At 36.3% G+C, this 24468-nt stretch overlaps 1 protein-coding gene across 1 annotated transcript in view; it reads right to left on the bottom strand.

Moving 5' to 3' along the window:
* Positions 1-223: 223 nt before the first annotated feature.
* Positions 224-24468, bottom strand: part of LOC110375745 (uncharacterized) — a 47305-nt gene continuing 23060 nt past the window's right edge. The window contains exons 20-28 of the mRNA XM_049840988.2: positions 22350-22529; positions 21405-21641; positions 20787-21032; positions 16890-16993; positions 14548-14694; positions 11130-11373; positions 10014-10121; positions 1928-2071; positions 224-424 (exon numbers count right to left, since the gene is read on the bottom strand). Coding sequence (XP_049696945.2) covers positions 239-424; positions 1928-2071; positions 10014-10121; positions 11130-11373; positions 14548-14694; positions 16890-16993; positions 20787-21032; positions 21405-21641; positions 22350-22529 — 1596 coding nt within the window. The 3' untranslated portion in view covers positions 224-238. The remainder of the gene's footprint in view (positions 425-1927; positions 2072-10013; positions 10122-11129; positions 11374-14547; positions 14695-16889; positions 16994-20786; positions 21033-21404; positions 21642-22349; positions 22530-24468) is intronic.

The raw sequence follows: 24468 nt of genomic DNA, 5'->3' as shown, positions 1-24468 counted from the left end.
ACGACCGGAGAGAGATCAGGCGCAACACCGACATTAACATGCTCTCCGATGTACGGGTGAATCAATCACCAACTTCCAGACTACAGGCTGCTTTGTGAAAGTTTATCGTTCACCGACCAGGGCATCGAACCCGAGACCTCAATCAAAGCAGTCGTGCTTGCGACCACTAGACCAACGAGGCAGTAAGAGAGAAAACGCGCTTATCCTGTAAGTATCCCTTCTGTAGTTGCCTATCCCTCTATTCCTGAGCTAATGTAGTAGCTTTAGGTTCTCCAGAGCTAGGCGTGGCTAGATGGACGTAGGCGCGTTGTGGCCAGGCCGCGGGACGAGAGCGCTCCATGACGCCAAGACATGAGGCTGCACTACTTCCCGTCCCTCCAAACGCACGAGTACTCGATGTTGATAGTGAATGCACTGATATTACCTGGGGAAATAAAGAAAAGATATGTTACTAGAAACAAATGAATAACTGAGAATTTTAGCTGTGTACTGACAGGGAATTTCTATATCATATCCGTTGATTTGCTTAATCTATATATATAAAAGCTTGTAAAAATGAAACCCGCTTTCTGTTGTCACAACATAACATGAAAACGGCTTGACCGATTTGGCTGAAAATTAGAGGGGAGGTAACTTAGACCCGGGAGAAGGTTTTAGTTTTTATCACTATCCGGCTACGGGACGTGGGTGAAACCGCGGGCGAAAGCTAATAGAGTTATGACAAATTATAAAATTACTGTTACAGCCTTTTTTATCGTCCCACTGCTGGGCACAGGCCTCCTCTCACATGGAGAAGGATTGAGCATTAAAAAAGCATTATTATAAAATTATATTGCCATTATAATATTGCTATCTCTAGTAGATAGGTAGGTATCAAATCCACAGATGAATAGGTTATTGAAATCCACCGAAATACTCTATTAGTTTAAAAAATGCATTGTTAATCAATTCTATGAATTGAAGCCAATAATTTGAGAGTGAATTTTAAACTTTCATTTTTACGCTCGAGTTAGTTAAAATTTACACGTAAATCATTTTGTCTGATTTACTGGAAATCTCTTTATAAATTGATTGTGTTTCACAAAATAGTATTAAAAAAATAAACAAACAAAGGTTTTTTAAACAACATTCTGAATTGCCTGTTCACAATTAAAATACGCGGTTTCTACAAAATACTGAATAAAACCTTTGCAATTGGTTGGAATCATAATAGTTATTTAAAAATAAATATTATCTGTGTTTTGTTACTGTGTCACATACCCCCAATATAATAATCGAATTAGCATATCACGTATTCGTGTATGATGTATCTATTTTATTATCTCAATGTTAAAGGGAAAATATTCGATTGTTTGTTTGTTGAACGGGCTCCTAAAGTACTGAACGAATTTTGAAAACACTTCTATAGGCAGGCTGTATTTTACCGGCTGCGTAAAGAATTTCTAAGTTAACCAGCTTCTAGGTTTAGACTCGACTTATGTAGAGAGGAGAACTTTAAAAAAATCGATAGAATTTTCCGCTCAAGAAAACTACTGAGTAGGCAAAGACGAGGTTTTTGAATAAAAAATCCTATGGGCAGTTGAAGTTCAAAAACTTTTCCACTCCGCTTCGATGGAATATGAGCCTAAAGGATTATAAACACACGCGCCGAATTTAATATTATTTTCACATTTCAACTGATCGAATTATGCTAATGCGTTATAGGACAAATTCACAATAGGCTTTGTCTTTATTTTCGCAATATTAATTGGGAACAAGCATTCATTGTTTCATTCCATGATACGTTTTATAATAATCGTTCCTACTTAAACAGTCATAATAAACTAAAAAATACTTTAACAGCTTAATAAAAAACAATTGCGCCACGAAAATAATAAAACTCGGATCATTAACAGCAACTTAGAAGTACTTTAAAGGAGCAACTAACTTTGGATCGATGGTGTAACAAGGGCCGACTCTCTGAAGAGGACCCGTCTGCGTCCATATTCCTAGAGTGATAGTCTTGCGCCATCCTCAGGAAAATCAACATAGCTATCGCCAACATAGCCGCGTACACGAAAAATTCCGTCGCCTGAAAATGTTACACAATAAAAATTCAAACTCGATTTCAATCCCACGAAAGCTTGCAAACAGTATAAAGATGGATCGCCGAAACGTACATGCGCCTACAATTTGTAAACGACTGCGACAAATTAGAACTTTTGTTGTCTTTCTAATTGAAGACGAAAATTACTGAATTAAATTCCCGTGTGAAGGTTTTGTGAATCCCCACATTTTGTAAAAGAAGAGAAGCTTCGGTAAGCTTATGCCACAAAGAAGACGAGTAAAACTGCAAGTTGTATTTAAATAATTCGAGAAGTGTTTCAGGTCATATGCAGATGCACAGGTCTTCACATAAGAGCATAAGTTGGCTGTTACAGTTGACGTTTACCGTGTATCGCTTAGAACAAGTATAAACAAGATACAGGTATTCTCAAAGTGATGTTTCGAAGTTCGCAAGACTGCTTGTTGTTCTATAACTGGTATTAACTAGTTTTCGTTTATGGTCCTGTTTATATTGCTATGCTGACTGCAAAGCTAGCGTTAAATGTTCTAGTTATTAGTGTGTATGAATATGTCAGTTTTCGGAATGTAAAATCGTATTTTAAGGAGCTCAATACTTTAATTGCGTGGATTTTTAGAGTTCCTTAGTAAACTAGGAACCCTTACAGTTTCGCCATGTCTGCCCATCCAAAAAAATCTTTGAATGTTAGATATTCATCGAGAAAGGCTATTGGTAAGCTATATATCATCTCGCTAAGACTAATATATAGGAGCAGAGCAGTAATGAATAATGTTTAAAAATCGGAGGATTTTTTGTTGTATTGAGAGCTTGCTGAGTGCGCTGCGTAAACGGTTGAAGTTTCGCAAAAATGATGTATAACAGAATTGTTTCCCTTTAAAAGTTCTAAAATAAAATGTCCGTGACTGCACATCTTAGGGTTAGCTCACTATACCCTTTTTTATGCTTATCTTTGTCCTCAAAAAATGCATTATTTGCGAGGTGTTTTTTTTATAAACATGATATTAATCGTTATCCAAATATACATAAGTAAGTCACAAGTACTTCATTTACAACAAAATTTTCTTTTACACCTTTTACATTTAAATTAATGAATGAATGTCTTTTGAGATAAAGCTGTTTTAAAATAACAACAAAGCAAAATAATTATCGAGTACAGTACTGCGCACACGATGTGCACAGCCTAGGACTACCGAACCAATTTAGAAAATTCTCTTACTGTTGGGAAGCTACACTATCCCCGTGTAACATCGGCTACAATTTTACAATACAATTAATACAATTTTACCCGGGTACGGGAAGTCTTTAACTCGGGACGCGAGTAAAACCGGGTAAAAGGTAAAAGCGCTGATTAATTACGAAATCTCAGAAACTATAAACTCCTACAATAGTTATTTGTTATACAAGAGGGCAAAGTTGCTTTTTAACCTCGGGCTCAATTTTGATGACCGAGCAAGCGAAGGATTCTAAAATTGAAACACGAGAGTAGCGAATGTTTCAATAATTAGAATCCTGAGCGATAGCGAGGGAATCAAAAGAGCACAAGGTGAAAAATCTTTGCACTCGAGTGCAACACGTAACTTTTCCTCCCACCTCATCGAGGAAATTTCTTAACTCAAAAAAGAAAATGGCACGCACGTCACACATGGCAAATTAAAAAGATGCACCTATTACAATTTATTTATGCAAAAACTCAGTTTAAAAATGTAACGAGATTTAAAATCGACCTCAAAACAATAAAAAATAATAATTTCATCCCACTTCATCGAGGAAATTACTAAATTCAAAAAAACAAAATGGCGCGCACATATGACTATCAAATCAAAAAGAAGAACCTATTAAAGTTCATTTATTTGAAAACTCAGTTTAAAATCTATGTAAAAACAATAATAAAAATTACTTAATTTCATTGAATAATTATTTTAAGCAGTATTTTATTTGTTTTATATGTATTTGTTTGAAAAGTCTTTTCAAGATTGTCACAAATACAAATAAAACAAATAAAAACGGCTTTTGCGCTCAGATGTCAAAGGGTAAAACTACTCTTTCCGAGATGGTGGGATGAAAAATATTTTATAATATCATAATAATTAACCACCGTTAGTTTTTTATATTTAATATTTAAAAATGTAAAATATATGTATCAAAATATATAAATGAAAAAAGACCACCGTCATATTGTGATAAATCTATCTTTGGACTTGTTATTTTATTCCCTAGTCCTAGCGCAAACAGTAGGAATTGAGTCTGACTGCGAGCTCGATAGATGGCGTTCACCCAAGAGGGGTGAATTTTGCATCGCGCTATGGTTTCGTTACCGAAGTTCACTAAGTCCCCGGAACATTTGAGCCGCATATGGAGCAAACGGTATTGACAGCAACATTATAAGTAAACACAATTTTTGAAAAGTCATAGCCTTGTGGCCTCTGACTTTATGATTCCAGAAAAATAGAAATGGGAAATGAGAGCCCAGAAAAACAGAGGTTTAATTTTTATTTGAACTTTACTGTTACTTTGTGTGTATTTCTTAGAATGTATTAAACTATTTGACGTCATGATTAATTGTAATCCGATTATTAAAACAATATACCTAAGTCTGTTAAAATCAGAATGAGGGTTTTCTAAAATGGCGTCCACGAGGTGGCAGCACCGAGTCGTCAGGTCCAGGTAACTGTCAAAGTGCTTATCTTTACTATGTATAGTGAACGATTTTAGTGTTTTTTTTTATAATTAAAGCACTGCATTATTGTTTTACTATTGCGGTTGAGTAAATAAAAAAAACGAAATCATATTGTGTTAACAAATTTTTCAACAAGCTTTTCCTTAGTACCAGTGACCTTTGCACCCTCTCTCTTAGCTCAATTTTTAGTTCGGAAACCTTATTCTGACCGTAGTCCATAATAAAATCAATAACACTTCCAATATAACAGAATTTCAATAAACAATAAGTTCGGCACCTACAATTCCATACTATTTGACAGCTGTTTGGACCTGACGCATACGAAGCGCCGCCTGGCGGCAGAAAAAGTATCGAAAACCCTCATTGCAGGAAACATATCTTGTAATATATCTTGCACAAAAAGTCTATCTATTTCACAGATGAATGGTCTAATAGGTCAGATTTTGGGCAAATTAGTAACGTCGATAAAGCGTGATTAATTAACCGGTATCTATCACATTACACATTCTAACACAACGTCGTAACTTTCATAATTAAAATGTTATAATGAGCACTAAGTAAGGCGAGATGGAGGTAACTGGGTTACGGAGGATAATGTGATTTCAGCTCAGATAATTGTCAGTGATCTCCTAATTTGCGGGTTAATTGGTTGCTATAATACTGTTAGTGTTTGGGATAAGCTCTAGAGTTGTACAAAAATTCTTTATTTTCGAACAATTTCGAGAATTATTGGGTTACTAGATTTCTTAATAACCCCTGGGCAAAAGCCACCTTATTATATGTAACGTGGTTTTTTCGAAGTACAGGGTATGGTTCTAGGTTTCGAGCATCAACTTTATTCGACACAGTGCAGTGGTATATACCCAACATTAAAGCAAAGCCTGTGCCTTCTTAAGATGACAATAGAAACTGAATTCATAAATATTTATTTTCAAACTAAACTGGTGCCTATTAGATCAAGTGAAGGAAAAATAATTAACTCTTTTCTTTATCAGTATTTCAATAAAGTAAAACAATATACCTACACACACCGTTGATTAAATATCGTACCATTGAATATCACGCCTTTTATCTGCACACTACGCCACGGCTTGTGATTGGGTCTTATTGTCTACAATATTCTATAGATCTGTGGACGAGGAGGGGTGACAGAGGGTGACGGTGTTACACAATATCCCCTGTAACCCTTCATAGTTAAATTCCAGTCTGAGGCCGTTCATGGGAAACAAACGCGTCTGCCACAAAGGGTAATTAATACTCGTACATATGTCCGACAATACTCGTAGGCTCAATTTCAAACTGAACCAATTAATTATTGATTTCTACTCGACTATTATATAGAGTGTTTTAATATAAAAGTTTCATAATTGTTGGCAAGCAACCTTCTTTTGGATATACGGATAATTATCAGCTGAACCAGGGCTGCGGTAGCTCTTTCGAACAATCTCACAGCCGCAGCAAGCGTTGACCTTAAGGGGGCCCGCAGTTTCCCGACTGCTCTTGGAAACAAAAGTTCTGATATCCCTCTCATTCTAAGTTAAAAAAAAATGCATTTTTAATTATTTCATTATACAATCATCATCATCATCTCAGACATAGGACGTCCACTGCTGAACATAGGCCACTTAATACAATATTTGACAGCATTAAGCCTTCTGCGCAGACACAAACGATTTGTATTGTGTCATGTTCATTCACATTAGCTCTTGCGGTCAGACAGTCGCTCTGAATCATTGACGCCACTATTTTCCAATAAAGCAAAAAGCGTGCTTCATCGTCAACAAGATCGTAATCAAAATAGATCATCACACGTTATCGGGATTCAATATTTTTGTGCAAAATTGTGAAATACATTTTCATATTAAACGGTGGTCAAACGTTTTGACTTTAATCATGGATTTACTGTGCCGTAAAAAGAACTTATTTGTCATTGGACGAGATCATCAGAATGTTTCGCGAAATTTTAATGTTTGCGGTTTACTTTGTATGTAATTCCGATTGAGCCACTTTATGTAGTAGCTATTATACAGTGGGACAGTTTTGCAAGATACGTCATCTATATTTATTACGTATGTTCACCGATTACTCGAAGATGCCTGGACCGATTTGCATTTTTTTTTTGTTTGATAGGGTATACCTCCCAGTTGGTTCCATAATCACCAGGACAGGATGTGATAATGGAAACCCTGAGAAATCGAGGGCAACTTTCGAAAATTGTAGCCATGCATGGTTTAAAAACTTGACAGTGCGATGTAGGTACGTCTAATAACACTATACAACAGTGAAGGTTTGGAGCTGACCTGATGATGGAGACCAGAGAAGGTTGAGGGAACTCGACAAATGAATATGTAAACTACCCCGTGTATGTTATAATTGCGCTTATAATATTTCTATTGATGAGAACTTTCCAGTAATGAGGATAGTGACAACTATGCTTGTTACTGAAAACCCGAAAACAAAAAAAACTTTTTACAAAAAAATAAAACCGACTCCCAAAAAAACACTGAAAAGCAAAACAAAATTATTGGGTGCATCGGCCTAGAAGTCGGTGGCGAAATAAACATATCATCATAAACTAGACACCGATTATAGCTTATAGCTTAGGCATATCGGCCTTCATACAAAAACCCGTATGTGTGTTAGTACCCATTTCGTAACTAGATGGCGCTGAGCCTTAAGGGGGGAAAACTGAATCGCGCTATGGTTTCGTTACAAACTTCCCTATATAAGACAATGCGAACTCGATCAGTATTGAAGTCAATTCTAAAGCTTTCATATATTTTTGAACGGCTCTCTCTTATTTTCGAATGAGAGAACCCTGATATAACATTAAAAAGAAAGATATGACCATCAGGTTATAGTTTAGGTGTACCTACCTAAGCTATAACCTGATGGTCATAGCTTTCTTTTGTCATAGTGTATGTTAGGTCTTATATAGTAAATATATGTCCAAGTAGTAGTATGTATGTCACCGGAAAATAACAAGACTCGTAAGTTGATCTATTTTCTAGGTAGTTGATCAACTCTCGGAAATTAATAAACGGCATTGGAAATGTACCTACTGCCACGTAGTCCTTACATTACCTAGATAGATGCATTCCTTAGTGATACTGACCTACCTACAAACCTATATGATTACAGGTAGGTCAGCTAAGAAATGTAAAGTATGCGTTATGGCGCATTTGTACAAGTTATAGACGACATAACTTATTTGGCACTCGGTTTTATTTGTCATTGTGGTTTGATTCCAAATCATGTTGCTATTAAATAAAACATCAATTTATAGTAAAGAATTGAGTGTGACGTGAGATTTGAATTATTTTATCATTTGAATATGACATGTTATTGTATATAAAAATCGGTTTTTCCTTCCTGACACTATAACTCCAGAACGCACTAACCGATTTCCACGGTTTTGCATTCGTTGGACTCCGAGGTCTCGGGCTCCGAGGTTTATAGCTAAGAAAATTCGAACTCTACGCGTGCAAAGCCGCGGGCGGAAGCTAGTATTTTAATATGATTTGTTCATTCAAAGTCTCGATAGCGAATCTCGAAGGGCTTAGTAGAAATGAACCGATTATTAGGTCAGGACTGAACACTATTTGGTTTGTTAACATTTGAGCACTATTATCATAAATCTTGCATATCGGTCAGATCACTAACACATATATCATCTCGTGACATTTACGGACAAACAGCCTGATTTGTAGCTATAATTGTTAGCTAATGTTCTACCAACCAAACTAAACACATTACGTACAGTCAACTTCAGGTCAGTGGTAACAGTTTTACAGGAAAATCGTACTTATTACTATTGAGTTAAGGTGCATGACAGTTACCACTGATGTGCGGTCTACTGTACCTAAATAATAATATTACGTTTATTGTTTTTGACATGTCATGTATAATGTATAGCTATAATTTTGTATTAACTTGTTAATCTACATTTTAGTGCGTCTGACGTTTTGACGCTACATATCAACATTTAATTTTATATACAATTTAATTTCCACTAACACTAAATTCGGTACAATTAGGTTTGTTTCCTAATTAATTGTTAATTTGCACGATAACGAATCAATAGTAATATAATACAGAGAAATAGCTCTTTGTTCTATTTTAATTCTAAAAGCTGCGATAAAAAATATATATCTCTGTTGGGAAGCTGTCCTATTCCCGGATGATATAAACAATATTTTAGCCGGGTACGGGAAGGAGTTTCTACATGACGCATGTGGAACCACGGAAAACATCTAGGTACTGTCTCTTTCAAAGATTCGTCTTCGCCTAAAAATCGCCACAATGACTCACACCTTCAAACTACTATAAAAGAATCTCTACACATCTCAATCCCCAGTACTGATTGAGCCAAAATCGCATTCACATCGATCTTCACGGCTGTTAGCTAAAAGCTCCGAACTACAGACTCAAAGAGCCAGTAAACACGAATAGCAGGTCTTAAATAAATCACCGAACGGTTCAAATGACCGCAATATACTCGGACACAACGAGATTTTCCCGTAGTCTAACACGAAGGTAGAAAAACTGTTTATTTTTATACCTTGCCTATCATGGTACGGAAAATAGTGCAGGCAGACAGACTGACACGTATCCACCGAAATATTTAGACAACTGTCGAGTTTATACTGCCTCTATATAGAATAGTTCCTTTTTTTTCGAATATTTTCAGCCAGCATGCAGTCTAAAAAGAGGTAATTGATAGCAATGTTGTCATGGAAAGAGTTCCTAAGTGACAAACCAGCCAGAATTATATTTCAACCGTGTTTAAAAATAGTCCTAAATATTATCTTTAACATTATAAAACTGACTTCATTGAATTGAGGTATGTTTATTTAAATGCATTTTACAAGGAAAACATATTTTCTTACAGTTGTTTACTGCCTGTTTTCGTAGTACCCACTACATGGACCCGCCCAAATTATGCTTGACCTTTTATAAGATCAAGCCTTGGAAGGCCTATTTGGAAAAAAACCTGTTTCATTTGACGTTGAGATATACTTCAATTAAATACGTTGAAAAAACGCTCTTCATAAATTCGTCTACAGATTTATAACAGCAACTTAATTAAAATTGAAAAACTTTGCAAAGGTCTATATTCTGTGAACTTTTGTTGTGGCTTCTTTAACCATTTTCAACCGACTTTAAAAATAAGTATCTCAGTTTGACATTTATGTGTGTATGTACGTTTGTGCCATGATTTTCAGCCATATTTGTATACCAATATTTAGTAAAAAAAAAAACAAAACTAACCCTAGATTGAAATATCTTCGTCTGGGCGACAAGAATGACAATCAAATTCCCAAAGGCGACGGATACATACCAGGCAGCTATTGTTATAGTTTTCATACTTTTTGGGGCCTGAAAATAATAACTGTTTTAAAGTAGGTATTGTAGAGCTGTAGTACCGAAGTAGATTAGAAGTAGGTTTTATATTTTTAATAACTGGCCGGACAATGATATAAATAGAAATAGAATAGATTTTATATTGAAGTATGTCACTTCACCCCCGAGTCAGCGAATAAACGCAAAGTTAAAGTTATTATTGAATGTTTTATAGTACGCGCCAAATAAGCGTGCAATAAAGTTCGTTCACCTCCTTCTACCAATGTATCCCAATATTTCAAAACGATACGAAAAAAATGTATGGGCAGTGTCGCTAACACGATCAATACAAGTGTATCGTGGTAAGAGGCGTCCTTGTCGCAAAGGATTACAAACCTTTGGTCAAAATTATGATCAGTCGTTTTTAGTTCAAATATGGGCAGACAAGCGCATTCCAAATTCGAAATGACGGAAGGACATTGTTTCAAAATGGCGGACAGGTGATGCGCCCCTGACGGCAGGGCGGTTGAATGACCTTTATTGCAAGTTTATTTGGCGCGTACTATAATTAAATATCCTGAAGATCCCCGGTTCCTAGCGCGCCACGCGCTACAGTATTGACAGCATTATTACACATAGACAAATAAGTGTTCTATATTCAAATCAGGACACGGCATAAACGTGCGTATTTCATTCGAATTCGATGTGTCATTAAAATAATTGGCTGTCATTTGAACATCTCCTTGGTAGTCGTTACTGGTAATCAGAAGTCAGTAAGTCTGACTTGGTAGTCAGACGTTGGTGTCTTACCTAGGGGTATTGGGTAACCCGGGTTGAGGATGTCAGATAGGCAGTCGCTCCTTTTAAAACACCGGTACTCAGTTGCTTGCAGACAGAAAGGCAACCCCAACATAGTTGGGAAAAGGCTCGGGAGTTGATTGAAATATACTTAAGCAAACAAACGTGCGTATTTCAACCGAATTCGATGAATCACTAAAACAAACGACTGACAAATATCCAAACTTGTTTTTTTTCTAACCTTACCTGTGTAAAAGAAAATTCCAACCCCGAAACAGCGAACATGATCTCAGCAACTGACACGAGTAAGTACTGAGGTACTATCCATGCTAAGTGCAGCTCATTCGGAGGGTTCGGAGCGTGAAGAACTGCGGCGTCCAATCGACCAAGACGTTCTCTTAGACAAAGGACGTATACCCCACCAGCTCTGAGGTACCCTTCACCGGAGCCTGACATTTCACCATCAGCGCTTAATGCTCGCCATCGGAATCTGGGAAGAAAAAACTCCTTATTCTTTATTGCACACTAAACAGTAAATACATACGGGATACAGACAGTTATGTACAACGGCGAGCTTAACCCAGAATTGGGGTCTCTTTCAGCCATCCTTAAAGCGATAGAGATATTCGATAGAGGTAGGGTCGGTAGAATAAACTCCTGTAATATATTGTTTGACCGCTTCCACCCGCGGTTGCGCCCGTGCCCCGATATAGCTGTTTCCCGTAGCCAGATGGTGACAAAAACTATCCTATATCCTTTTCACGAGTGTAATTTAAGCTATCTCCCCTCTAATTTTTAGTTTAATCGCTCCAGCCGTTTAGGAATGATGGCGTGACCACCACGAATGAAATGAACGGTTCAGAAATTCTTGAGTTATAAAGTGTGTGACTTAAAACTACTTTTTTTACAGACCTATATAGATATAGATAAATAGATGGCACCTACGACATTCAGTGTGTCTCAGTAAGTCTAATGGATTTCATATTGACTTAAAGTTTGAAACTATCTAGATTAGAACGCCAGAAGTGTATCTTATTTACCCTAGTCTAGAATTACGCGCGATTAAAGTAAACTAGCTTCTACACATGGATTCACTCGTGTGTAAACTCCTTCTCGCACGCAGTATGCCAATTTTCATCAAAATCCATTGCGTAGTTTTTGAATGAAAGAATAATAACACCGTTACAACCTTTCGAAGGTACTTCAGAATATTACAAGGATACACATTTCGTGCTTTGGCCAGTTCATTCATACATAGTGTTTTGAGTAACTGTAACAGGGTATTCACGGAAAAACAATTACCAGATCGGATAACCAACAGGCAGTACTAACAAGGAATATCGTGGATACACAAGATATTGGTATTCAGCCGAATTCGAACAAACCAGCAGCTCATCTCAAAGGTATTGAGAGTAGGCTGGTACGGATGAATAGGAGAATATCCAAGGCCCAAAGCCCCGTATTCATGGCAAACATTTGTTTCGAAACAAAGTTGCATGAATACTACGCCTGGTTGCCGACAACACTGCATGTGCAGAATTGGAATTTCAATAAAAAAAAAAATATTCATCAAAAAGAATTACAATATTGTTTGGCAATGACCCTGTGTCTTAAAGATCCGTAAAAAATAAAAACAAATTAAAGTTCATTTATCTACATCAGCCTTTTCATCGTCCCACTGCTGGGCTGCGGCCTCCTCTCACACAGAAGGATTGAGCTTTAATCACCACGCTTGCTCAATAAAGGATTGGATTTCAGACGTTATAGTCCAGGTATCCGAGAGATGTTTTCCTTCACATACTTAGTAAGTATCTACAAACTTAGATAAGTTGCGTTGGTAATTACATCACCTGACAGTCGAGTTATTTTTTTTTAATAGAAGAAAAAAAATATAAAATAGGGTTTTACCACCTTAAATTATAACAAGCTACATGGCTGACCATTTCATGACCATTTCATTTCTTATAAAGACGAATACAATGGCAGTCATAAAACTTAAACACTTCTGACCTACTTCTTATTGTTTGTGGAACTAAATTGCATAATTCTTTTCGTAAAAAGTTCTACTTGTATTGTAAGTTCCTCTTTAAAATATTGCATTGTTTATAAGACCAAAGGAAACAAAAGTTAGAATTTAAAATTTCTGTTTGCAGCTTTTAACATTGTATTTCACAGAGAAAGAAAGTGAAAATTAATATTGTTTTCAGTAAGCAAAAAGTATTAATTGTTTTTAAACGTTTCCACAATACAATTGCATAATTCCGGCTATGACCAGATGCTAATTAAATAATTCCCGAAATAAAATAAAATAAAATAATTTTATACCATAAATACGAATAACTTTTAATTGTTTGTTTACGGCATTTCTACGAAATAGAATTCAGCAGTATGTAAAATAAAATTCACAAAGTAGCGCTTCCCTGAATTCAGATTATGGCTTTTAACGTTACTTTAAACGTCTGACTATGTTAAAGTTGTAGGGAATTTTTTAACGCCAACATAAACGTCAGTTTTCTTAAGCAACGGTTACAAGAATTCAAATTAAGACGACATTCAAAGTAAACAGTTGTTTTAAAAAAGCTGATGTTTACATTATGGGTGAAAAAAGGCCTGAAAGTCATGAAGTCTGAGACGTTGGCGTTGAGGCTCTTAAAGCTCATTTGAGCGCGCATATGCAATATAAGCTCACTACTACCGATCCGATAAATGCAAGGTAAGTACACGCGGACAGTCCATTGCTAAGTTTCATCACGTTACCAAATTTTTTATTGTTATTAAAGTAAAGGTAGAATGCCGATTATCTAAATTAATTGGAACCGGGATCGAATCGATTGAATGAGGTCATAGTAAGATGCAAACCCATCAGGCCTTAAAACCAAGAAATATTTATTAATATTAATTATTTAATTCGGATAATTGGCGATTCGGTAAATCGGCGGCCTACTAGCAACGTAAAACGATATCTAGAGATCGTTTTATCAATTTCCACGTATGTATTTTATGAAAACGCACACTGAAAATTTCAAGAAACCAAACTGAATAATGTAGGCGCATCATATTTTCCGTGTAAACAATACATTGATAGCCCCAATTCTGGTTTCCGAACATGATAGTCGGTATTCTGTTCTGATTGCTTCGCCGTCCAGTTCGAGTAAATTGCACCGCCAATATTATTTTATAATAACAGAAAACTTCAACTTTTGGGATTTTTGATGGTGGACAATACGGCTGCAGTTTAAAAAAAACATGAAATCAATTTTTTTTTGTCAATTTACCGATGGTCGCAAACATTTGCTAGAAAGATGGCTCAGACAGATTTTATATTATACCTGTGTAGTCTATCCCTACTAATATTATAAATGCGAAAGAAACTCTGTCTGTTACGCATTCAAGTCTAAACCAGTACTGAACTGATTTTGATAAAATTTGGTAGAGAGATAGAGTTTACCTTGAGAAAGAACATATAATAGTTTTTATCCCGGACTTTAAAAGAATACTCTTGGTAAAACGATATAACCGAATTAAAGCTAGTATGTAAATTGTGTTGAAAAACGCGTAGGTACCTACTACTTCTCTAAATAGTCTGAAGAACACTAAACTTGATATCAATAGATTACTCTTAAATAAGCGATATTCTTTCCAAAAAAACATCAGTAACACTCACTTGCCCGGCTGCAGACACATGTAGGCCGACTCGCCGATATGGTCAACCGGGGCGTCAGAAACATAGTAGATGTCACTCAATCTTTTTTCAGTTTCCACGGCAATCGACACGTTTTTGTTGGGGCCAGTGTCACCGACGTAAACGACTCTGTAAAAAATGGATTTCTCTACTCACTGTTCTCTTTTTTTGCGGTTGAAAATTGTTTTTGGGTAGGGCGTGAAAAGGTGCAAAAATAGGTTCGATAAAAAATTGTAGTCGAAAAAATAATGATTACGTTTGAATTGTTTAGCATTAGAAATTATGTTAAGACTGATTGTGTTCCTTCTTGAGTCCTTTGGTTACCACAGCTTAGAACAATCTTCTGGCTGGGATGAGAGGATAGCTCTCATCTCTTCCTAGGAACTAAAGTTTGACGAGAGCCAAACTGCTTTTGATATTTCGACTGAAAATCGAAAATTCAATAACTGAATATTGCTTGAATATTGCTATTTTGAGAATTGAATAGTAACTTTTCCTTGAAATGCATGCCAATAAAGTGCTACAGGTAACATATTGTTAAGGAATATGATAACGCCAACGGATGAAAAGTTGAAAAGCAATAAATTGCTTGTCGGGAAACTGGTATAGACATGAAGTTATGAAGTTTAATAGACTGAACCAGTGTGAAGTACTAATGTGACTGGTCAGAAATGGAGAAAATAAGATTTCAATGCTCGATTTACAAAAACAGGTACTTATTATATAAATAAAGTAGGTACCAGTATTATGAACACGAACTTTTCAAAAATATGTCAGCGAGAGGAACAGATAAAAATGCAAAAGAAAAATTAACAGTCGTCAAACGCGAATAAATGTCGTCGACGAGAGTTGTTCGAGTTAATTCGAACTGAGTATAAAACTACACTTATGAAAGTTAATTCAGAACAAAATTCCTGCTTTAATTATGTATTTGAAACTCTTTTCTATGACTGAAAGTTGGAAATTATTTCCCTTTTTTTTCGAAACGAAGCTGCATTTGTAAATTATACAACAGATAAAATTTTTCGAATTTGAACATAGTTTTTAAAATTTACGACATTGTGTCAGATTTCTATGAGAAGTTTCATACAGAATTATGGTAGCTTATAGCTTTAATATAGCTATGAGACTACTGTACTGTATTCTCTCATACAAGGGGCTCTTTGTTGCAATGTTTCGAGTGACGTCACAATAGAAATGCATCTCTATTTGTCTATGGCGTCATAGACAGCGGCAGACTGGCCAGAGAGCTTTCATTACTCTAGTTACGCAGATTGACATTATATATATTGCAGTCAGAAGTCAGGGAGTCTGACAACCAATCTTAGCAAGGGATATCGAATTGCCCGGGTAACTTCGTTGAGGAGTTTGATTGGGCAGTCACTCCATGTCACTGGTATTCAGCTGCATCTGTTAAAGACAGCCAACTCAAAATAGAAGCAGATGATGAAACATACTAAGAAATATCAACGGCACACTACTGCTAAATAATTAACGCTGTTTACACTACTAAATATTCGCCATAAGCCCCGAGCAAATACCATCAACATTGCTACAGGAACAATGACTGTTGATTTAATAGGCTGTAACAAATCTGTATTTACGGTACATAAGCTGTAAATGATTATTGATAGGCACGAAATTACAAATGAAATTCACGTTAACAATACCTACTTAATTACTAATGGCTGCTTTGTGATCGATTTTCGTTGGGAAATAGACTGTATTATTTTAGACCCAATTTGACCCAATCACCGAGAGCTTAATACTTATTGCGTCCGCTTTTCGTAAAACTGTTTTGAAAAATGAAGGTGGAAATTCATAGAAAATCGTGTATGTCGTTTGTAAACTTGGGCCTTAAGCTCAAGTGGACCCACAAGATAAACGTTCGTTTTTCGTAAAACAAATGTCTACTTTGAAAATTCATAGTTGCCTTATAGTTCTTGCAAATTAGCGGTTTCGTGTCGGTACGGCTGCGGTGCGGCAAAGCTGCGTTTGTCGTCCGACAGACGGACGTTCAATTGTTTTCACATAAAACGCGGTACTGCTTGTCGAGCGATTTCGGTACCGACACCGGACCGCATCGTAGCCGCACGGCAGCCGCACCGAAACGGAATACCTAATTAAGTCTAATATAAGTATAATATAAACTTCATATAGCTACAGCTACCAAATAGTCACTTACTATTTATTTTAGAGTACCTACCAGTCACGAGTTACGACTTATAAATTGCACATGTTCCATTCGAAAAGCATGGAGTCTCCAAAAACTTAATATTCAGAGGCCATGACACTCATAAGATATTATTTTAAAAAGTACTTACTTTAACTTAGGTTTCCCCGTCAGAGATTTCACGAACGGATTGGGGTCCATAAAGTACAATCCTATCTGATCGTCAGAATTTTGGCCAATCACCACAGACATGAACTGAAAATTAAAGCAAAATTGTGAATATTGTAAATCCAAGTTTATTTCGAATTCCGTTTAACAATTAATATTATAAAATATCGCAAAAAGCAAAACGAATTAACCTCATCAATTATTTTATTTGTAAATTGTAACGATATTAATTAAGAATCCGTGCAGCTGCTATTCAGAAAACAGTAATTAAGTAGATTTGTAAATAACCGCTCGTATTGAAATAAAGCATCAAAATGAAAATTTTTATTTCATTTTTGGTTAATAAAATATTTCAGCTGCCAATATTGGTTGTGAAAAGTTAAACCTTAACTATAAAGTGACAATTTTATTGCATCGTGGCTTTTATGCGCCAGCAAAGGCTGATGAGACAAAAACTCTGCAATATTTCTTTGCTTCGCGCAATATTATTTTATTGTTCGAAGCAAAATCCTACGAAAATTGTCACAGTACCAACTGCACCAAGTGACATTTCAAAACATTGCACGGGAGATATATCGGATTTATCAAATGATAGTTGATTTTTAGAATCTACAGGATGATCCGGTCCTACAGTACACGTATTGTCATGTGATAGATTTTATTTGTAAAGAAAATTAGGTCGCTGTCGGCATAGCTAGTAACGTAATTTTAGGCTATAGCCCGTACCACGATCGCAGTTATCACTAGCAGGAGATGTGAAAGCCTTTACCTATGTATCTAACTGTAACAAAGTTTAGGAATACTTAAAATCTATATCTAATACAATAAAAACAAAACATTTTTTTTGTACTCTAAGGGCTACGAAACTACTGAACCGATTTGAAAAATTAACTTATTTTACCGGGTACGGGAAGAAGTGTCCCCGGGCCGCAGGGTAACGCTAAAAGCTAGGTAATCGGGTAAATACCGCTTTACCCCTAAATGTAAATATTTCGAAATTGACACAATACTGTAAGAATACTTTTTTTTCACATTACATTCTCAATATCAGTTTTGTTTCCTTTAGTTACGCTTTTCATCGCATTAGCAATTAATCATTCCTATAGGTAATAAGGAGATAGTAATTTGTAAGATTATTATGAGGATCAAACTACAACAGTTCTAAGTATCTACAGCAATAGATGATGGTATCGAATATGCATAATTATTTCAATTATGGTAACCAGCTCACCATTGCACAACAAGATTAGGGTCGGCTTGCAGTCTAACTAGAACTATTTAAATATCATTATCATACAATACATGTTCTCTGTTTACACGGTGTTTCTCAAGAAATGTAGTAATTATTATCAAAATTAGCCGAACCCAACATAGTTGGGAAAAGAAATCAGTACCTAGTTAAAATGTTTAAATATTTAAATCACATAAAAACAAAAACATTAAAATTCTGGCCGTAAAACTAGATCACAGCTTATTGGTAAATAAAAAAATATATCTGCGACAGAATACAAGCGCATTAGCAATCGACGCTACTAGAGTTCGAAACTCAAAATGTGCAGCAAGTTTTTCTCACCAGCCGGAGTTACAGCCAATATTATAGTACCTCTACCGTGAGTTTAAAGCAATAGTATTTGTCGATGTTCGATATCCACTACGTTTTATAGCAAATTTTAGTTCTGTAAGTGACCGCTAGAGGCGCTTAAACTATTTTGCACATTCATTTTTCGTAGTCGGTATCGAGTATCGTCAGTCAAATACTAAACTCGTGGTACAGGTATATAATAGGAATGCATAGGACAGGCTATGTCTTCTGTGCTTATTTAACAGCGCTTGCAATACATATCATCCACTAATGAAATTGTCATGCAACTTACTTTCGTGTAACCAATAGCTGTCAAGCGTTCGCCCCTTTAAATAGCAATGATTACCTACTATATACGCAGAATCGAATTTGCAATTCACAAGAATTCCGATAATTATGTATCTCTGGTTTTAGAAGCATAAACGCTTTAATTAATGTTCCCATCAATGTACTGTTTTGTTTTTTTTATATTGAAAAGAAAAGAACTGAAGATATATTTTTGAAGTTAACTAACTTATAAACTGTAAAAATCGTATGTAATTTATGTATAAAAATGGAATTTCCGATGAAACATCTCAGAAATGGCGTGTTTTTCCGTTACTTTATATTTGCAACAATTTATTTAGGTAATTAATATTTAGATATGATATTTCTGTAAACACGTGCTCGTTACAGACCCCTTGCACCCGGGTTAGGCTGCACGCACTGTTTTTTTTGTTTTCTGTTTCGCACAAAAGAATTGCGCGGGATTTTTGGCTGGCATTTGATCAGGAATCCAATTCGTGGTCCGTACACGTAGTGTTTCTGATTGAAGGTTTCCCGTTACCAAATATTCATCCAGACCATAGCATAGAAATAAAAGGCACAGAGTATGAAGTTGTCAATACAGTTGCGTCGGTAATAACTTTTTGGATGTGTACCGAGAATTTTCGTAACTAACCTCACTGCACACTAGGTGGGCAGAGCGAAAATGGTCTTACAAATCCGCATCGTATTTATATAATAATTAATTTTGCTTTGTAAAAAGTCATTAAAAAAAATTCATAATCTAAGCCAACAGTTTAGTTCCAGTCATATTAACGTCAGCGGTTTTCTTAGTATCAGGTTCTTCGCTGTGTAAAAGTTTGCTAAAATTTCTCGGAAGCATCTCAGAGTTAGATTACGCGTGCCTCTTAGGCTTTTACTGCCTGTCTAAAACATAAGTAGGAGAATTAAGGTTTAATAAGTTAAAAACGTCGTGGTGGCGTGATGGTTGGGAAACTGCCACTCAAGTAGGTGTTTGACTCCCGGCAAGAGACAATGTAACTTTCTGAGAAACTTGCACTCTGGGGAAGGGAACTCTTTCGACTTATGCAACTTTTCTTTTTTTGACTTAAAAAATCTAAAATTGCATTTCCTCGAAGCTCTGTTTGAGAAGCCTTTTTCTCCTTAAATTTTGACATCAAAGCAATATAACCATCAATCGTTATTTGAGGCCTTGATCCCAACTAGATTTTGTAAATCATTTTCACTGTTTGTTTTGTAACGGTATCTGAAGCCTCAGCGAACGAAACATCCCCCGTTGGCAAATGAACTAGTTTTTTCAGTGATTCGACTAACTTTTTTGTCAACATAGATGTTGACTTGACATGTCTTGCAGCGTCGGTATCAAAGCACCCGACGCATACGACCGGTTTCATTTGTTTATTTGTACGTGAAGTTTATTTTCAATTGGGACAGTGTTGCCGCATTTCATTTGGTTATACGTCTATATTAGTTAGCGTGGTTTAGGCTACATCAGACGCATCAGGATTTCCATTAAAGGCTCAGTTGGAAATAATTACGAACTCGTGTGTTTAAAAATTTTATATAATACTAGCTTTTCGTCTGGCCATGACGTGATTCAAAGCTAATACACTTTAGGGATGAGGAAATGAAATTATTCTTTTTTGCGATAGTAAACGCCTGATCATGGCGGAGTATGGTTAGAACTGATAACTACACCCAACAACTGATTAGTACTCATATTCTGACAAATAAATGTTTCTTTCTTTCTTTCTGAAAAGGTGCCTTTCGGAGACAAGTATTGTCACGCGAGGCTGGTAGCTGATGGCAACGTGACGATAGTCACAGTATGGAAATGTATAGGCCGACTGCCAATAGTCTGTCTGCATCTGCCTCAGAATCGCGATCGTCATACATTTCTACACTGTCTCGGAAGGATGCCTTAAGAACACTTGAATAGTGCAATAAAATAAGCTCTTCCAAATTATTCCTATAAAAATCTACTTCTGAAAAAAACACCAAAATCATATTTACCATTCCAGCAACAGTTTTCAACTCTTCTTTCACGACAAATTTCTTCATGACCCTTCCCGCGCAGTTGACGGGGCTGGTAGCGGTTATCATGAGGACTCGATGGGGCAGTGGGGTCATTAGGGCAGTGCCATGTTGCTCCACCGTGGCAATGCCCTCGCCTCTGATGGCCACGTCGACAGCACAGCCTAGGGTATTCATTATTACTAGACCTGTTTGTTTGTGCCCTGGTACTTGCAGTGTTGAACGCTGAAAAACACGTACAGTTTCATCACCATCATCCTTTCTACTGTCCCACTGCTGGAAAAAGGCCTCTTCTCATATAGAGAGGGATGTGAGTTGATCATCACGCTTGCTCAGGCCAGATGGGATATCAGACTTTAAAGTCCAGGTTTTCTCAAGACTTTCTCCTTTACCTTTGCCTAGTCCTAGTCCACCAAGACTTCGTATAGTTTATATGAATTCTCTATTCTCTTTTATTTTTCTATTTTGGGGTGAATATTTAGAAAAAAATATTCACCCCAAAATAGAAAGCAAACCCGAGAAGAAACCATTTGCTGAATATCAGGTATCTCTTCTCAACAATTTTGCCCTCTACATTACCCCGCTCAAGAAACTCACCTCTATACCAATCTGTAGTATACCAGCAGAAACAAAAGCCATCGCTGCCAACATTCCTCCAATGAACATCTTCTGTAGCGGCGGCATATCAGGCAGTAAGGGCCACGCCCCACCAGGACAGACGGGGATCATCAGCAACACCATAGCAGGGTTCATCACTTGCAGCTGATCCGGCATCAATGTCACGCCGAACACTTCACTCCGCAGTCTTGAAGCTTGGAAAGTCCAGCGGGAACCCTGGTGTAAAATGCTCATGTAGTACTAAACAGGGGGGCTAACTGAGAGAGTTATTTGCTTAGAGTGGTTTCATACTAACGGATTATGAGCGTGAAAGCGCGTGTAAGTCCAAATACGCGCGCAAAATGCGAGTGATCATGGCCAAAAAGACCAATACGCGCGGGAAGATAAGCTAGCCTGAAATCGCCTTTACAATACAAGAATGATTCACAACGTTAATTAAATTAGTTTTAGTTTGAAAGTCCAATTTACGAGATAGGTACTTTTGCTTTATTTGTTTAGGTAATGCTTTGAACACTGGAGTCGAAACAAAGGCAAACGCCATTGGCGAAATTGTTTGTGCGAGTGCATTTACAAGACTATACGATCAAAACAGTTGTTTGTATTACAAAGAACTGCCGCAACCAAATCTATGAAAAACGAATTAATAAATAGGTCACCTAAAACAATGTTTTAATAACAACACAACACATCTGTGCACTGAATTTGCATTTCCAGTGGTCTGTTTTGTTTACGTATCCAATAGAACGGTTGAATAAAAAAAAAGTTTATTCGTAATTCAAACAAATAATTGACGGTGCCAATTGCAGCACATATCAATATAAGCGTATAAAACAAACTTGTAAACATTGGCCAACCAGTTGCAAAATTTTGCACTGATAGGTTGTGTAACCTTTTTGGTAAAATAAATGGTGAAAAACCACAAACCTGTTGATCAAAGAGCGACCAGAATATGGGGACTGGCAGGTAGAGGTACAGGATGGAGAAGACGACCTTCATATCAGCTACTAGCTTCTCTCCATACTGTTCCACGGAGTAATCCAACCAGTGGCCCCGAGGAAGCCCGTCCACTTGAGGGTTATACTTTATGCGCCTAGTAATGGCGTACTGAAAATACAGGTTAACTTTAATAAAATAATGTTGTCAACGGTCATAATACCTACTCCATTATACGTGAAAGTATCGCTGTCTTTCTGAGAAGGCTTAAGAAAAATACAAAGAAAGTCATGTTGGGATTTATTCTACTGGAAAAATGTAGTGGGAAGGTAAACATAAGTATAAACTTAGCTTTCCTAAGAAATGCACCGTGCCACTTAGAAAAAGTAGTGCAACATGATCAGAAACGCCCACACAAAAAAACAAACAATACGAAGAATGTCTTCACATTTATTTTTCAAAGGAATCCCAACTAGCACACTAGTGGAAATAGCAGCCTATTTTGCAACTGTTAGCTGTACAGTAGTGCTTTAGGGGTTCCGAACTCTAAGTTCTACTATTGCTTCCGTAGCTGCTCATAGCTGTAAATATCACTTAAGGCAGCAGAAACTGAACCAAATGGCACTCTAGGTTTTACAAGAGATCATTCTACAACCCATTTGCAGCCTACATCTTTAAAAGAGAGTTCAAACAATTATGTTAAAGGTTAAAGCTGCTAAAGAGTTTCTATTGCCGCTGATGTAAGCGTTAGAACTGCATAAAGACTCTAATTGTAGACTTTTTAACAGAACTGCATAAAATATATATTTATCACTTTTCTGGCACTAAGGGTTCCATTGCAGAAGTGATTTGTTCTTTTGTGCAGACTTAAGTAGGAATTTGATCCTCTGTTCTACTTATAGCCGCATTAAGGCTCCACAATAGAAGCAGGAGGTTAATAGACATTGCCTGCTCATTTGGATACATTCTGTTATTTTATTCACAAACACAAGCAAGGGTCCCGTAGATTTTGTTTTCTCAATTACTGATAACGAATCAGTTACAGAGGAAAAATAATGTTTGTTTTGAAGTAATAAAAAACTTATAACAAAAAATATGTATTTATTCAAGAATATAAAAAAAATCAGTAGCTCCTTTTATTTACTCTCAAGTATAGTGAAACACTCCGTTTTTTTCATTTAGATGGATAGATGCAAAGTTCTTGTTTATTTTGTTGTGCATTAAAAGTTTGAATTATTTTGAACGGTACTCTGAAAACAAGGTAACACATGGTACTTAAGTGTTAAACAATTAACAATAATATATCATCGTATTATAGAGTTTCCAACGACTTCTACGGATCTCTAAACAAGTAGCCATTAATAGTGTGGTTTGATATCTGCAGTATCACAGTGCAGTCTTGAACTGCAATAGAGGTACAGATATTACTTGGACCTTCAGAAGAGTGAAGCTTAGCGCTGTGACGCGCAGAGAGGAGTTTTTAAGGTGGAAGTTGCAACTTAAAGCTGTTTTCAATGGACGCCATGTTTACAAAATAATTATTTATTAGTAGTCGAGAAATTTATAGGTTTTTATCGCATTTGTAGTAAAATATATCTAAATATCGAACAAGCAACTTACTAAAAACGAATGTAGTCCAGTATGTAATTTCAATATCGTGTAGGTATGTGATACAAAAATATTTATGTAATAATAATTTATATATTTTACGATATTCTGAGGTAATTATTGAGGCGCGTTAAAAATACATCAACAATATCAACTATATTCACGATAAACTGATCTGCGTTTGTAGCTACTTACCATATAATACAAAATATAGCTCAAAAATACTTACCTTCACTTAATATTTATTTGTAATGTCTGACTCAGGAACAACAAATATATTTTATAAATGAGAGACAAGGTGAACGATCAGTGAAGTTTTCTTCATTCGGCTAAATTTGTCATTCATTCAATCATCGCCATAAGAGCTTTAGTATGGTGTTAATTATTAGTTGCCGCTCCTGTAGCGCTTTTATGCCTCTACTATGAAGTTCTAATGGAACTATAGACTGCAAAAAGTTGTGCCCCTTTGGCTGCAAAGCTGCTGCATAAGGTCTGTAGAGAA

The sequence above is a fragment of the Helicoverpa armigera genome, chromosome 1 (genome assembly GCF_030705265.1).
Source record: "Helicoverpa armigera isolate CAAS_96S chromosome 1, ASM3070526v1, whole genome shotgun sequence".
Taxonomy (NCBI): Eukaryota; Metazoa; Arthropoda; class Insecta; order Lepidoptera; family Noctuidae; genus Helicoverpa; species Helicoverpa armigera.
This window is presented reverse-complemented; position numbering and strand designations above follow the sequence as displayed.